The sequence below is a fragment of the Phaseolus vulgaris genome, chromosome 1 (genome assembly GCF_051622355.1).
Source record: "Phaseolus vulgaris cultivar YP4 chromosome 1, ASM5162235v1, whole genome shotgun sequence".
NCBI lineage: Eukaryota > Viridiplantae > Streptophyta > Magnoliopsida > Fabales > Fabaceae > Phaseolus > Phaseolus vulgaris.
The window spans coordinates 6,421,568-6,438,833 of NC_143498.1; the positions used below are offsets into that span (position 1 = coordinate 6,421,568).

The 17,266-nt window shown below is 38.6% G+C and overlaps 1 protein-coding gene across 1 annotated transcript; it reads right to left on the reverse strand.

Annotated features, from left to right (window-relative positions):
• Positions 1-1,787: 1,787 nt before the first annotated feature.
• LOC150029479 (uncharacterized) lies at positions 1,788-14,006 on the reverse strand. The gene is made up of 5 exons (XM_090303439.1): positions 13,930-14,006; positions 4,772-4,990; positions 3,745-3,832; positions 1,910-2,083; positions 1,788-1,793 (listed from the first exon to the last, which is right to left on the reverse strand). The coding sequence occupies exons 1-5, from the start codon at positions 14,004-14,006 to the stop codon at positions 1,788-1,790; spliced, it is 564 nt and encodes a 187-aa protein (XP_090159565.1).
• Between the last annotated feature and the right edge of the window lie 3,260 nt (positions 14,007-17,266).

Below are 17,266 nucleotides of genomic sequence, written 5' to 3' on the forward strand. Positions count from 1 at the left end.
AATAGAGAATAACCTAGGGAATGTTTGTTTAAGAGTCCCCTCTCTTAACCATCCGTTCAATAAGTGATTGATAGATGTTATTTATTGACTTATTTTTCTAAATATCCTTTGTGGTGTTACAGGTAAGTTCCGATATTAAGCCTTTAAGGCTCGGTCTGAGGATTAGTGAATTGTGTGGCGTTATAGGTAAGTTTCGATATTAAGCCTCTAAGACTCGGTCTGAGACTAGTGGGATGTATGGCATTATAGGTAGGTTATGACCTATATAACGATAATTTGGATTGGATGAGAGTGAATCCTAGAAAAATTCATACGATGATATATTTAATAGAAGAATCCCATTAATGTCTCCTAAACGTTTAAGACAGTTTAAGGCAAGAATAAAGTGTTATAAAGGTAATTTTGTCATTTAATAGTGAATAAAAACTTAAAGTAGGAACAAATACGAGGATCAATATAGCATAAAAAATGATATACAAGGTGAGAAAAAGGCGGAACAAAAATTAGGGTGAATTGTTTTCACAATATTTTCGCAATAGTGGAGTCAACTTGAAATTTGAATAAAATCAACTAATTGATTTATCTGTTTAACTAATTATAAAAAGCACAACAAGTATATATTAAAAAATTAAACTACTTGTTATGAGAATTCAACCAATTGATTTAAATGCAAAAAGTAGAAAGTTATTGATAAAATAGATATCAGAGTAAGAGAGAGATTGCACTTGAGATTTACATTGGTTCACTCTTGTTTATTAATTCAGATTTTATTATCGTTAAATTATTTACTGTTATTATTGCATTAATTATTCCTATTTTATAGTTTCTAGTATTTGTAATTTTATTATATATATTATTGAAGTAAATCAAAATACAGATATCAATTACAACAACAGTTTTGCAATTTCTAACATTTTATTTTCTATTATTTCCTTTAATTACTTTCTACAACTGGTATCAGAGCCATTTTGTTACCATGAACTCTACCCAATTATATGTCCCTATCCTTGATGGAAAAAATTTCAATCGGTGGTGTGTGCAGATGAGAGTTTTGTTTGATTATCATGAGATGAGTTATGAGATTCAACTGAGGCACAACGAGTAGCGCATCGTGACCAGAAGAAGGATAAGAAGGTTTTGTATCTCATCCATCAAGGGATGAATGACGAGACGTTTGAGCATATAGAAGGAGCAACAACTGCAAGTGGAGTTTGGATCATTTTGTCAACCAATTATAAAAGTGATGACAAAAACAATAGGGTGCGTCTTCAAACCTTAAGACGACGCCAATATGAACTGCTGCAGATGGAAACCACAAAGACTATTGATGTCTATATAAATAAAGTTCTTGCATTGACAAATAAGATGAAGACCAATGGTGAAACACATTCGGAGCAGGCAAAGGTGAAGAAGATTTTGAGGTTTTTAACTCCCAGATTTGAACATGTTGTTGCCGCAATTGAAGAGGCCAATGACATTTCAACAATGACAGTAAAGTTATTGTCTAGTTCCCTACGAGTGCATGAGCAGCGGATGAATGACAATAAGATTGAAAAACCAATTGAATAAGCAATTGGTAGCTCCTATCATAAACACAGTAGTTCACGAGGCAGAGAACAGAGACGTGGTGGTAGGTATTCCAGCAAAGGTCGTGGTGGCCAGAATCATGAAGGCGCTGAGCAAAACAACACCAGTTCCAATCACAATCCAAGTTCAAATAACTCTTGGCGCGGAGGACGTGGTCGTGGAGGACGAGGAGGCATGTATAATAGATCAAATGTGGAGTGTTATAACTGCCATAAACGTGTCCATTATGCAAATGAGTGCAGATCAAAAGGTGATAATCATGCTGCCAATTGTGCTCAAGAAAATAGTAATCATGAACAAGATGAAGAGGATCATGCAGTACTAATGAAATCTCAAATCCATAGGCGAGTGCAGTGTGCAAGGAAGTGTAGGAATGGTAATCGAAAGTGGAGAGAGAAGTGAGAGCAACAAGCTTTACCTCACACCCAACTTCCAAGTCCTCAACTTTAAGGTCTCCACTAATTGCATATGCATAACCCTTCCCCTCCCACTTCACCTATCTCCACTCTCCACTATCCACACACTTCTCTTTCTCTCCCACTGATTGGTTATAGTTCACAAACGCTATATGCTCAACATTAAACTCAAAAATAACATCAATTTTATTTAGAAATTTGAATGTTCAATAATTATTAGCTTTAATCATAGTTTTAAATATAATTAATTTTGTGACTTTAAATGTAATTTATAGTATAGCTTTGATGAGAGAGAATCTAGAATTTGAAAAGTCTATTGCAAGACTATTTACAGAGACGGTATTCTTATCTGAAAAGTAGCATTGAAATAAAAGTTTTATTCTTGGTTAACAAATTGGTATGAGAGTTATGGCCAGTATAACCAATAATATGTCCCTTCCTCAATTAACAAAGATGGTCAATTATGACAATTGGAGCATCCAAATGAAAGCCCTTATGGGATCTCAAGATTTTTTGGAGGTAGTTCAACAAGGTTTTGAAGAACCAGAAAATACCACTGGTTACTCGGCGACCCAAAACAAAGTATTGAAAGAGACATAATCGGAAGATAAGGCAGCTTTGTACATGTTGTATAGAGTCGTTGATGAGGCAATCTTTGAGAAGATTGTTGGTGCATCCACTTCAAATGAAACATGGAACATCTTGGAAAAGGTGTTCAAGGGTGCAATCTGAGTTAAACAAATGCGTTTTCAAACTTTACGAGGTGAGTTGGAGGCCATAAAGATGAAGGATTCGGAAGATGTATCTAGTTACATCACTTGTGTGCAAATAGTAGCCAATCAACTAAAACACAATGGAGAGACTCTCTCGGATACAAGAGTTGTGGAGAAAATTCTTCGGTCATTGACCAATGACTTTGAAATCGTTGTATGTGCAATTGAAGGAGTCAAGAAATTTGGAAGAGATGACCATTGATGATCTCACGGGTTCTCTTGAGGCACATGAACAACGAAAGAAGAAAAATAAGCAAGAAGTCTTGGAGGAAGCCTTACAAACAAAGATGACCATAAAAGAAAACAAGACGATGTACGCACAACATAACCGAGGAAGAGGACATGGACGCGGACGTCGTGGTCATGGAAACAACAATGAAGAAAGGGGACAAATGAACCAACAAAATTGGCGTGGACGAGGTCGTGATCGTGGTGGTCATTCATATCGTTCAAATGTTGAATGTTACATGCAAGAAATATGGACACTATGCAAATGAGTGTTATGCCAAGAAAAAAGTGGAAGAAAGTGCAAATTTAGTGGAGGAAGATGAGACAAAAGAGGAAGGAATTCTCATGATGGCCAATGAAGGCGTCATTCTGGATAGTGACATGGTATGGTATCTACACATTGGTGTTAGTAATCATATGTGTGGGCACAAATATCTCTTTCTTGATATACAATAGATAGAAGATGGACATGTGTCTTTTGGAGACTCAACAAAAGTTTCAATCAAAGATCGGGGGAAAATATGTTCTTCCTTAAAGGATGGAAAAGAATGCACTATGGAGGATGTTCATTATGTACTTGATTTGAAGAACAATATTCTTAGTATGGGACAATAGTTGGAGAAAGGTTATTCGGTTTCCATGAAATACCGGATTTTGCACTTGAAGGACAAAAATGGATGATTGCTTGCAAATGTGGAGATGGCGAAGAATCGAATGTTCAAACTCAACTTAAAGAATACATTGTCAGAGAAGTCCTTTTGTGATGAAAAAATTGAGATTGAAGATTTAAGGGAAAAATCAAGTAGTTTGGAAGAATTTTGCAATTTACTGAATAATGAAAAAACAAAACCTTCTAAATGAAAGGAGTGTCCTACTATCTCAATTGGAGAGTGTTGAAGCAAAATTTGGTAACCTGAAAAGAAGGTTTAGAAAATTGGAAGAAAAATATATTGATATGGAGAAAGACAAAGAAAGTAGATTCAATCAAGTTGAAGAACTCCATTTGTTACTTTTGGCACAAAAAGAAAAGGTGAATGAATTACAATCCAAATTAGAAACCCATTATAATTTTACAAATTCCCTTGAAGCTATCAAGAAGCTAAGGGTAGAATCAAAGGTGAATGACAAGTATCTTCCATCTTTTGTTATTGTTGATGAGAGTGTAAGAAATAATACTTCAGATAGTATGACTGCAGGGTGTAGTAAAGTTCTTTGTGACAATAATGGTTTTGATTTGGGAAAAGACAATAAATGGAATGTTGTCAAGGCATCATTTGAAAGGGATATATGGTTTAATCATTATGTTCCAAGCTCATTGAAGCCACAGTCTTTCTTCAATCCTTTTAATTCAGAGGGTGAAAGTGCAAAAGATTTTATTTGGGAGACTAAAAGTATTTCAATCCAGAACTCTGCATGGGTTGGTGCGTGAAGAAGACTGAAGTTGCTTTTAATTCATAACAGTGTGTTGATTGTTGGGAAAATATTGGAAATGTGGGTGATGACGTTCAGAAAAAAACAATCTGAATGAAAAATATGAAAGGTATAAGAGAGGAATTAGTTAGCATTAAACTCAAAGTCGTCATTAGTTTTATTTAGAAATTTAAATGGTAAATAATTATTAGCTTTAATCATAGTTTTGAATGTTATTTATATTATGATTTTAAATGTAATTTATAGTATAACTTTGATGAAAGAAAATGTAGAATTTCAAAAGTATATTGTAAGACTATTTTCAGAAATTGTATTTTCTTATCTGAAAAGTAGTACCGAAATAAAAGTTTTATTCTCAGTTGAGACTCGAAACTCAGGTTATGGTGCTGAAGAGCAGGATCAACTACTCTCACTCTATAGTTGTTGTAGTTGATTGACTGCACATGATATTTTGCAAAGTACAGATACAACACCGTAACATTATTCTCACAACCAAGCTCATACCTTTTCTCACCACACTTTTCTGGGTCGCCTTTGAATCGAAAAGGGTAATTTTTTTTTTTTGATCAGCAACGAATTAATAAAAATTAAAAGAGACACTTTAGGGGTGTCCCAACCCGTATACATCAGACCTTAAAGTCTAGACTGTACGCATAAGCTAAACCGATTCTGCTAGACATAAAAGAGCCAACCTCAAATATGGTTTACCCATTTATCCCAACAGACAAAAACACCACAAAGACCCTCACTCACCACCTAAGACAGAACCAAACTTAACCCTTATAGTAGACCACGAAAACCTCCACAGCACACCATATCAGCACTCTATAAAACCACCAGCTCCCTCCACGCCAGAAAAGATACGCTAAGTTAACGGTGTTGAGTAACACCCGTTCTCCACCGCAGGCTCAATACTCAACAGTCCCCTGTAACTACCGCACACCAACCACACAGCTGCTCATCCAGGAACAGTGGATACGTATAGGGAACCTGCTTAACTTCTTGTGCTTTGAATAAGACACAGCTCGAGACGCCCTCAACCGATGCCCTCTACATTCACCTCGCCACGCAACGGGTTACCCATTCACATTGCCTTCGGCAACCACCGACTACGTCCATAAAGAGCACGCCACTTCCTCGACCAGCGATTATCTTTGGATAACTTCGACCACCACCGACCGGCGATCATATGGAGCACGCCGTTTCAAGTAGCTACGACGACTACCGACTACTCACATATGAGGAACGCCGCTTCCTCGATCGGTGATCACATTGACCATCGCCGTTTTTTATAACGGGCGATCATGTTGAGCGCTGCCATCTACGATCGCCGTCTGCACAGAAGTGGAAAGCGCTGCTTCATCAACCGGCGATCATGTTGAAATCGCCATTTCAATTACCGGCGATCATGTTGAGCTTTGCACAATCGGCGATCACCGACTACATACAAATGGGTCATGCCGCTTCACCGATCGGCAATCAAGGTAACCTATGTAAAGCACCACTTCACCGACCGGCGATCATGTTGACTTGCATACCTTCGACGATCACCGACTGTAGTATCATCCTTCCACATAACAGTCCTTCAGATGCTCCAGAGCCAGAACCCTTGCCTTCCGCTACTTACACCAACAATTGACCTCACCCTTCCAAGGAGAACCCTAAGGTACTCCTTTGCTCAGGTTCGCCCACTGTAGCCAGCTGCATTGCAACCTTCCATAGGTGAATTAAAAGCACCATCCCGCAAGTATGGCTTTAGTCAGCAGCCTCTAAACCCTGCAACCAGCACACTGCCAATGCCTTATTCCCACGCTAGCAACATCTCCTCCTTCCCTCCACTGAGCATGTCACCAAGCTCTGGTTATCTGTAGCTTTTTATGCAGTACATTGGATTCAGGACCCAATCCACTAAGGAGTAGTTAAAGGAACTTGTCTTATGTTTCAGCCATTGCCAAGATTTAATTTGTGCTTGCTGAAAAATTTCTTCTGCATCTACAACGCCTTGTTTGAACACTACCAAGTTCCTCTGATCCCAAATACACCTGACTACCACTGCCCAAACCCCTTTCCAAACCAGGTTTTGATTATGACTAACCTGAAACAGGTTAAAGCTCTCGAAGTGCGTCATTATATCATTGTGTTGAACAAACAACATTCCAATCCACTTGAAGCACATGGACCACACTTGATTAGCATATTTACAATCCAAAAATAGATGTTGAAACGATTCATCCTTCGTCTGGCAAAAAGCACATAAGGTTGTTTCCATCAACACCCCTCTCCTTCTCAAACATATTCTAGTAGGAAGTCTATCCATCATAATTCTCCACGCTACAGTCACCGCACTTGGGAACGCCTTAGCTTCCCACAGCGACTTAAAGACATCATGTTGAGGCCCTCTTCCTTGTTTTGATAGACACACGTAAGCATTATTGACTGAGAAGCACCCTTTCTCCTCATTCCCCCATACCTGGACGTCCTTCTCTTCTTTAAGAATGGTTGTCGTTGTTATGAGCACTTCAAGTTCTTGTACTAGAGCGGATTCCCACACAAATCTTTCCCGTCTCCATCTTAACCGCCAGCACCAACCCGACTCTTCCCACACACCTACCTCTCCCACCTTGTGCCCCTGGTTTAAAGACAACGAGTATAATCTGGGGAACAAAGTTTTGAGATTACAGTTACCAATCCACACATCCTCCCAGAACCTAATTTTATCTCCACATCCTAATTTTCATCCAATTTCTTTATAAAACCACCCTTCACCTTCACCCTCCCTACATACTTTGTGTAAGTCTCTCCACCACCATGATTGAAGTTTGACCGGAATCTGCACTTCCGAGCCATACTTCGAATCTAGCAGTTCCTTCCATCTCCCTTTCTCCTCCGAAATGTATCTCCACCTCCATTTAGCCAGAAGAGCTGCATTGAACTTCTGGATCTCTCTCACACCCAGACTACCCTCCTCTCTATTTTTGCACACAACTTCCCAGCTTACCCAAGAGATAGACGTCTTCTCCTTCCCCCAACCCCAAAGAAACCTCCTTTGGATTCTGGTGATACTCTTGCAGATCGACGCCGGTGCTTTATACATAGATAGGTAGTAAAGTGGGACAGAGGTGAGAACCGATTTGATTAAGCACACCCTCCCTGCCATGGATAGGAATCTACCCTTCCACACATTGAGTCGGTCTTTTAACTTGTTTAGCACAGGCTCCCAAAACTTGCTTGTCCTAGGATTCCCTCCTACTTCAAGGCCCAAATATTTGAAAGGTATCCCCATTTGAGCATAGTTGAGGGTCTTGGCATAGCAATCTAAGTTGTTTCTTTGGACATTGATGCCTGCTAGTTTTGACTAGTGAAAGTTTATCTTCAGACCTGAAGCTAACTCAAACCCCCTGAGTATTGCCTTCAACGTCACCACATTGGTGTAGGAATCCTCACAGAAGAACATGGTGTCATCTGCGAACTACAGGATACTCAACTCAACCTTCTTCCTCCCAATCTTAAGGCCAGAGAGTAGATTCGCCTTAGTAGCTTGTCTTACTAGACCTGCCAAGCCTTCTACTACCAATATGAACAGGAAGGGGGCAAGAGGATCGCCCTGCCTCAGCCCTCTGGAAGGTTTAAATTCCTCCGTCAGGCTCCCGTTTACAAGCACTGAAACGGGGGAACTTTCCATGCATCCTCTGATCCAGCTAATCCACTTATTTTGAAACCCCAACCTTTGGAGCATGTCATAGAGAAATTCCCATCTTACCGAATCATAAGCTTTCTCAAAATCCACCTTCAGACACAAGCTACTCCCCCCACCCCTCCTTATATCCTTTACTACTTCATTGGCCATTAGCACACTGTCAAGTATCCCTCTGTTCTTTACAAAAGCTGATTGGCTATCATCAACTATTGAGGAGATGACGTTCCTGATTCTGCCAGCCAACACCTTAGAGATGATTTTGTACATAGCCCCTACTAACGAAATAGGTCGATATTGCTCCAATTTGATAGGGTCCCTAATCTTCGGGACCAAAGCAATGAAGGATGCGTTGCATCCCTTCGGTAAAGCACCTGTAGCATGGAAGAGATTCATAATTGCCATAACCTCCTCTTTTACAAAGTCCCAGCTTTTCTTAATGAAATTGAAGTTAAAACCGTCAGGTCCTGGGCTCTTAGAACCTTCACATTGCCACACGGCATCCCTTACTTCTTCCTCAGAGAACACTTTTAGAAGGCTCATGTTGTCTTCCCAGGTTAGGGATTCAAACTCAACCGCATCTAGTCTTACACCAAAGTCTTTCGTTGCTGTAAATCTAGATTCAAAGAGCTTCTTCGCTTCCAACCGAACTGTACAGGGTTCTTCACACCATTGACCTCCCACCTCCACACCTTTAACTTCATTTCTAAGGCGTCTCCACCTTAGAGAGGAATGATAGAAACTAGTGCAAGAGTCCCCATACTTAAGCCAATTGGTTCTAGCTTTTTGGCTCAATAAGGATTCTATCCTCCTATCGGTTTCCTTTAGACGACTCAACAAGCCCAACCTCTGCACATTCTCGCTAACATCTAAAACTCCACTACATGGCTAGCAATCAAGAGCCTCAAGCTCCTCCAAAATCTTCTTCTTAGAAGACTCCATGTTACCGAAACTATCCCTATTCCAAACCTTCAAGTCTCTCTTTAAACATTTCAGTTTCTCCTTAAACACTACAAAAGCATTCCCCTGAACGGGGTAAGAGGTCCACCAATCCTTCACCATCGTTAAGAATCCCTTCTCCATAAACCACGCATCAATGGTCCGAAAGGGTTTAGGTCCCCAATCCTTAACCAAAGACTTCACCACTATCGCACAGTGATAAAAAACCTCTCTACGTTGCACATACTGCTTACCCATTGGCCATTCCTGCAACCATTCTTCAGAGACTAACACTCTGTCTAACCTGCTCATTGCCTTCCCATTTGAACTAAACCAAGTGTATTTTTTGCCTACAATTGGTAGTTCAATCAACATATTAGATTCAATGAAGTTATTAAAACTTCCCATCTCGCTTGTATGGTTGTCCCGTACACTTGTTCCTTTCCTTTCTCCTCGTTTTCTAATAGCGTTAAAATCACCACAGAAGCACCAAATTGGGTCCAAAGAAGCCCCTTTAATAGCAGATAAATTCCCCCATAGATCAATCTTCTCTCTCAACAAGCATGCGGAATAAACATTTACAACCACACACCTACAGTTAGATTTAGTGTGCTGTCCAACCACCGCAATGAACCTCTTCCCCATTTCATGACTTTCATAGGTGAAAGCATCCTTATGCCACATAGTCAGCAAGCTTCCACTCCCATTTTCTCCACCATAGTGAACCCAGCCCACGTTGTTGTCCCCCCAAAGGGAGAAACATTTTACGTCTGTACAAGTTCTCAATTTCGTTTCTTGAATACACGCGAATTCTGCACCTTCCTTTGCTATAATATGCCTCAAGTATCCAGTCTTTGTGCTTCCCCCCACCCCTCTTATATTCAAGTTTACAATTAACATGATTGATCCTTCTTCTTACCCTCCTCATAACTCTGCAAAAACTCCAAGTCTCTCTCCTCTAGGCACATATATTCCTTAACCACCTCATCCTCATCCTTTGTACAGTACAACCCCGCTTTTTTACCGATCTCCCAAAGCTTTGGTGGGTCCACCATATTACCGGGATCACAATTTCGAGTATTACAACTGACGAAATCCCCATCAGAGATGGACACTGAAGACATACCATGTCTATGATTAGAGGAAGCCTCAGCCTTAGTAACGCGTGCATTAATTCTCACTGATCTTCTCGGATTTGAAGTAGAGGCCCCCACTTCAGAGAGCCCTTCAATCATGCGCCAACGTGGTGAGAGCATAAGGTTACTTCCTGCAGCCGCGCCTTCCTCTCCAAACGCGATAGGCTTCGACCCTCCAACCATAACACCCTTTAAGGCTTCATCAAATTCTTCCGTGCCATGGCATTCGTCCACCCTTTCCTTCAAAGGAGATTCAATCTCCATCCCTTGATTACCTAGTCCACTAACCTCTCTTTCACCGGTTTGAACCTCCTCACGTTCCTCCTCCTGTTTACCTCCACGGCAGCTCATAGATTTGATATTTTCATTTGCATTTTCTCTTCAAGGAGCCTCCTGCATCGTGCGCGGTCCAACATCTTTTTTCCCAAATTGGGTTTCACAAGGAATATGGCCCACAAGGCGTTGGGCCTCCACCTTCCTTCCTTGGCCCACAGAGAGAGCGGGGGTCCCTTGTGAGTGAAAACTTTCAAGTTCTACCACTACTTTGGCCAGCTCAGCATGGGTAGAGTAACTACTGCAGATAGGGGAACGGCCTTGGTCAGGGTTGACATCTAGGTCAGCACCTCGACACGCAACCTGGCCTATTCTATCTTCTTTCATGCAAGATGTGCAGTCTATACTCTGGTCAGGGCTGTCTTTGTCAGCAATTAACTTAAAAAACAAATTTGTCTTATGTGCACCTTCGTCACCTTCTTCCACCGCCTTGCCACCGTCCTCCTCCCCTTCTGACCGATGTTCTTCCTTGGACCCAGACCTCACCTCCTCCTCACAGCTTTTAGAAGAGAAAATCGTTTCTTCAATAAAAGTCTCTGATGACGACACACTATCCGACGAGTCACCATACCAGGATTGCGTGTGCCTTCCTTCGTGACAAGCAGGGGGTTCTTCTTCAATGAGGATATTCCAAAACTGTTCATTAATCCGCAATTTCTTCTTCAGCCTGATGTAGCTTTGGTTCTTCACCAGGACTTGCAACCTTGCGTATTCCAGGTTCTCCCATAGCAACGTGGAAGTGTCTATGGATACCAGCGTAGCCATATCTCCTAGAACCTTTGTAAAGCAATCCTCATTCCAGAGAGGTAACGGTAATCCATAGCATCGTACCCAAGCAATTTTATGGTCCGCCATGTGCGACGCCGACCACGGTTTCAGACTCACAAAGAGATTGTTGTTGGGTTTAATAGTGCCAAAGTTCAAGAGGGGGGTGAATTGACCTTTTAAAACTGTCTCGCAGAAACAGTGTTTAACACAGTTTACAGAAAATAAATCGATTTATGTGAAAATGAACAGATTTATTTCAGCACTGTTTTTGTTTGAAAAGCGTTTATACATCAAGGTTAATCACAAGATTATGCAGATGCACACACACTGATATTAGAACGAAAACCAGTGAAACACCAAAACAGCAAACTTCAGTTTCAAGCAAGTGATTAAGGTTCAATTGATAGCATGCCAATTAATTGAGTAACCTTTACAATCAACCTGTTCCAGTGGCCTTTAACAAACTATGAGTGTTCTTCTTGATATCAAACAATTTTCCAGAAATTAAGAACAATGAATCACAGAACAGCAAGCTTCAATTTTAAGCAATTGTTTAAGGTTCAATTAATAGCTTTGACAATTTCTTGAGCAACCTATCACAGTCAATCTGTTGCAGTGGCTTTTAACAAATTTTATATGTTCTTATCAGAATCAAACAACTTTTTCAGAAGTTAAGAACAGTATGAACTGAGCCCAGAAAGAACAGATTTATTTTCACTTGAACATATTTATTTCTTTGCTGTTTTATCAATTATGCAGAAACGAAATTGCAGAGAGTGAAAGAGAATGAACACAAGCAGTTATACTGGTTCACTCAACTGAGCTACATCCAGTCTTCACCAAAACCAGGTGGAAATCACTAAAACACAGTACAACCAAGTACAATTCCCACTGTTCTTGAAACCTACAAGAACTTAGGTACTCTTGCTGAAAAAACCTATTTCAGCTCACACACACACTCTCCAAGAAAACCTATCAAGAAGAGTGTTCAACCAAACTATTACAAGCAATGAGAAGTGAAACGACTACACTTGATTGAGGATACAAAGATCTGCCTTAAACCAGTAGGCAAGATTGCTAGAACAGTAGCAGCACCTCACACCAAGCTTTTGGAACCAAACCAAGAACAAGCACTTTGTGATTTTCGAAATCTTTGAAGAACAAATGCTAATCCTTTGTAAACTTTTGATTCTCTGCTGTAAAACTTGTTTTTGCAAATGTATGAACGATTGTTTAAACTCAGAAACAAGTTTTCATTTTATAGAAAACCAACTTATAACAGATTTTTGAAAAACAGTTAAAGCTGTTATAAAATGAACAGATTTATTTTCAAAAAGCAGTTAGAGAATTTGTTAAGTGAGGAGACTTAGTCAACCATTCTGGTGCAGAGATAAAACTGAAAACGTTTAAGCTTGACATGGCACCAGAGACAAAAAGAATCTATTCATTTACAGATGAACAGATTTATTTTTCAAAACGAAAACAGAGAAAGTTTAACTATTTAAAACTCAGTCGTTTTGAAAAGAAGAAGACTTAGTCAAAATACCTGATGCACAAAATCTAATTTCCACAAGACTTAGCCAAGGCATCAGTTTAAAAATGAATCTGTTTATTTAGAAAAGAACAGATTTATTTTTATGCAGTAAACGTGATTTTTGTAAAACATGTGAAAAACAGTTGAAGAAAACTTATGCTTGTTCTTATCACATGGCCAGTGGTTATGAGGTGAGTTACTCAGCAAAAAGCCCTCTTAAACAACCTCTAAGCACTACCTAAGACACACTTAAAGCAAAGCAAAAATACACATGAAATGTACATAAAAGTCTTCATCAAACACAATCTTGAAGGGGCAGCAACCATCTTCAACCATTGTCAAACCATACTTTATTACAGTTGATAATATCCTCCATTTTCTCTCCTTCCTTTGGGGTCAACATCACTAATCTGTCCCCCATGTATCTTATACTGACTCTGTTCAAACCTACTTTCACAAACTCCTCTCCTAGCTGATCAACATCCCAAGCCTTCTCAAACTGCCCAACAACACTATTCACCATCCAAGGCATAGTGTGGGAAAGCGACTTAAGCGATGGTCCTTTCCACTTCCCTTGGTTTACATCTCCTTTCACAACGTCTACAAAAGATCTATTCGTTTTCTTCTCTACCCATATCTCCTTTTGTTTCCCTACGTCCCTCTGTTTTTCCAGGTGGTTCACCTTCGTCTCCCTCCTCTCCTCCTTAACAGAGTCCTTCTGGTGCCTTCGATATCGTGGAATGTTTACATGGAGTTTCATGTTTCCGACGAAGAGACTGTCCAACTCCCTCTCAAGACGTTCCACATTTCTTACGTCAAAGAACCTAACGAACCCAAATCTTCTACTCCATTTGTTCAACCTCCGTGATATGAAAACTTCTTTTACCCTTGCTCTCCTTTGAAAGACCTTGACCATGTCCAACTCTCCATAACCATGGGGGAAGTTCGAGAAGAAGAAGGTAGTGTAGTCATTTAACCTCCCTTGATCGCCTCCCCTGTTGGTTCGAACTCTGCTTCCCATTAGTCGGCTAATTCTGTTCTATTTTTGTTTTCTCGTGAATATAATATTTCAAATCGAAAAGGGTAATTGATGTTGCTGATTTGACCACAGGAAGAAGAGGGACAACCACCGTGAATTTTCCCGACTAGAAGTAGCAGTAGCACCATGAATGCTCTCTCTCTCCACATAATGTCCAAACTGTTTCTCATTCAATTCAAGTGCAAACAAATCCAAGTTAGATATTTATATCTAAAACAACACACACTGAATTCAAGGACCACATTTTTCCTTTTACAAAATTGTTTGAAGACGTATGATACTTAAAACGTAGACTTTGACTCGGAAACCACGTTTCTATCTGGTTTCCACAACTCATTTTAATCAATACCAAATTTTAAATATTCGTGAAGTGCATGAATTCTAATTTATATATTTAATCATCTAATTTTGTTGATGGTGTTCTTTGAGTTCTAAAACCATCCTAAATTGTTCTTTTTGAAAACTTATATTTCGAAATATAATTTTAATGACTATAGAATTTCTGAGTCCCAAATAATGTTTGTTTGGTTAAGAAACTTTGACATGTGATTGGTACATATTGTTTTGGTGACTTTTTGCCCCAAAAAGGGCCTCATCTGTTTCGTCGTGTTAATTTCATGAACATATTCTTGTTGGACATGGGAGAAGAAAAGAGTGACGGTGGGCACCAAGTGTGGTAGCAGAAAAAAGAACTAACAATGCCTGACGTTTTCTGTATGTGTAAAAGGTCAAGGACAGAGAAAATCATATGGAAGCAATTCCACACACGTAACCCAAAATTCCACCATGTTTTTTAGCTTGTGCCTTGAAAAACTCAATAATTAAAAGTGCGTTTCCAAGAATTTGACGAAGTTACTCACCATTAACTAGTTGGTATTGGTAGATCATACTCTGTAAACTCACCAGATCTCTCATCATCAAGGTTCATTGATAAAGGTGTATCCGAGCCATCACAACGTGCATAGATTTTACAAGTCTAACTAAAACATGTCCAAAAGATTCACACTTATTGTGAATCATTGACAACCTAATAGAGGGTGTATTGGGGTACTAGATGTTGAGTTTCATGGACAACATAATATGCAGCAACATGCAGCTATCTTCTTTCATATGGTTTGTGTGCTGTTATGGGTAGGGGCTCCTGTCATATGTATTTTTTCTGGTTTTCTGTAATCTGCAGCAATCTTTATGTTGGATTTTTTTGGTTTTTAAGTTTTTTTCTTTAGTTCTTTGTATAAGGATTGAAACACCACTTAAATGACCACTTAAATGAAGTAAGAAGACAAAAACACCATTGTGAATTGGGGGTCTAGATGTTGAGTTTCATGCACACCTATTTAATTTAGAACTAAACTAGAATGTATCTGAATATGAAGACAAAACAACATTATGGTAGAAATATTTATTTTTTCCTTATTTTCTTTTCTAAAACATCATTCAAAATTTTCGGTGGTTATTGCATAATTAATTTCAGATGTATATTCTTACGTAAAAATTAAAAATAGAAAGTTAGAATTATATTTTCCAAAAATCAATGACCCATCAAACAACTTTGTTCCGTTCTTGTTTATTATAAAAAAGTACTTTCAAAATTCGATTATATAAAAACCTTGAAAATTTTTGTTTTCTGAAATAAGAAATAAAGGTGAGAATTGGATTTTCTGTGAACCAAATTCTCACGTTAACATAAATGGTGCTATAAAAAAAATTAAATCTCAAATAGTATTTTCTAAGAAATTAAATATGAAATGGTACTTGGGTGATGGAGGAGGTAGAGCCAGATTTCCAACCATTTTCAGAAGATATCGTGAATGAACCAATTCTGGCAGATTATGTTTTCCCCAAAATTGGTTCATTTACAAGAATGCAGGATCTGAATGCTCATATAAAAACGTTCAGGGCACATATGTTAATTCATGGAGGTTCGGATGCTCTTCGATGAAAGGAAGGTATAGCGGATATAAATCTTTGAGCCATGTCTTACATTAAAGTGAAAGAATTTACTAAAAGGAAGAGGAAAAGAGAGGTGAAGATGGGATGCGGTCAAAAGGTGAAAAGGCAGTAGTAAATTTTAGATCAAGCAATAACAATGGAGGTCCGATCAAAGTAAGGAGAGAGGATCAGTTGGATGGAGGACCATATGGAGGAAGGAGACATACGAATGAAAGAAGGGAGGAGATGCATGCATGGTACCCGCCAAAGTTGGCAGCATCTCATAAGGATGTTGTTAAGGATGTCAATACAACAAGGTTGTTGCAGTTTCCTGAAAAGATGGATAAGAATATGGGAAGAAATGCCAATGCTTGGTATCATTTCCATAAGACATATGGTTATGATACTGAACTATGTTACACGTTAATGAAGCAAATCGAGGAGCTTGTGAAGAGAGGTTTATTACAGATTGTGAAAGGTAGGGTTTAGGAGAGGAAGGAAGCATCAGAGGTGTCAAAAGAATATCATGCTGAGGAGGAGGATAGCCGAAATGAAGGGGAACACGAAAAGACGGTGATGGGAGATTTAAATATGATTGCAGGAGGATTTTCGGGAGGTGGAGTTTCAAGTGCGAGGAGGAAGCGGTACGGTTATGCATTTGGATAAATGATTTTTATTATAATTTAATTTATATACATGTGTGGATACATTTAGCGCACCATTATAAACTCTTTAATATAAAAACAAAGTTGTTGTCACAAAAAGAATTTAGAATATCTATTTTCTTGAAAAAACCATTTAATGTAAAATATTTGGATTAAAGCTTACTAAATATTACTCTAATAATGAAAAAGTTATGCAATGCAACACATGAAAAATAGAAAAGACAAGTATTGTCTATGCAAACAAAAACTGTAGAATGTCACCATGCATATTCAAGTAGAATGAGTTCATGATTGCGCATTTGGAAACTTGAAAAAAAAAATAGTAACCCAATTGTTTTAACTTTATAGATGTAAAGTATTTAATAGAGAAAAACAAGAGAAAAATATTGTAGATGTACTTCTACTTAAAAGAAGAAGGTGAATGATAAACAAAACTTTATTATGCATCGTTAAATAGTATGCTTCACTAAAGGATCAATTACATATATTCTTATACTTTACATGAAATAATATTATAAAATAGAATAGAGATAAACAAAAGAGAACAGAGGTGAACAAAAGAAGAGTAAAAGAAAGACAAAGGATATGAGAATGAATATCTCTTCAATTATTCATATAATCAAAACAAATATATACAAGCAGTACACTCATTCTAGGTCTAGCTAAAAAGAGAAAAAATCAATCAATAAATAATAAAATCATAACAGAGAAAGACATAATAAAGATTATTCACCTCTATAAAGAGAAACAACTAAGAATTAGAAAATACACTCAAATATTGATGAGACCCA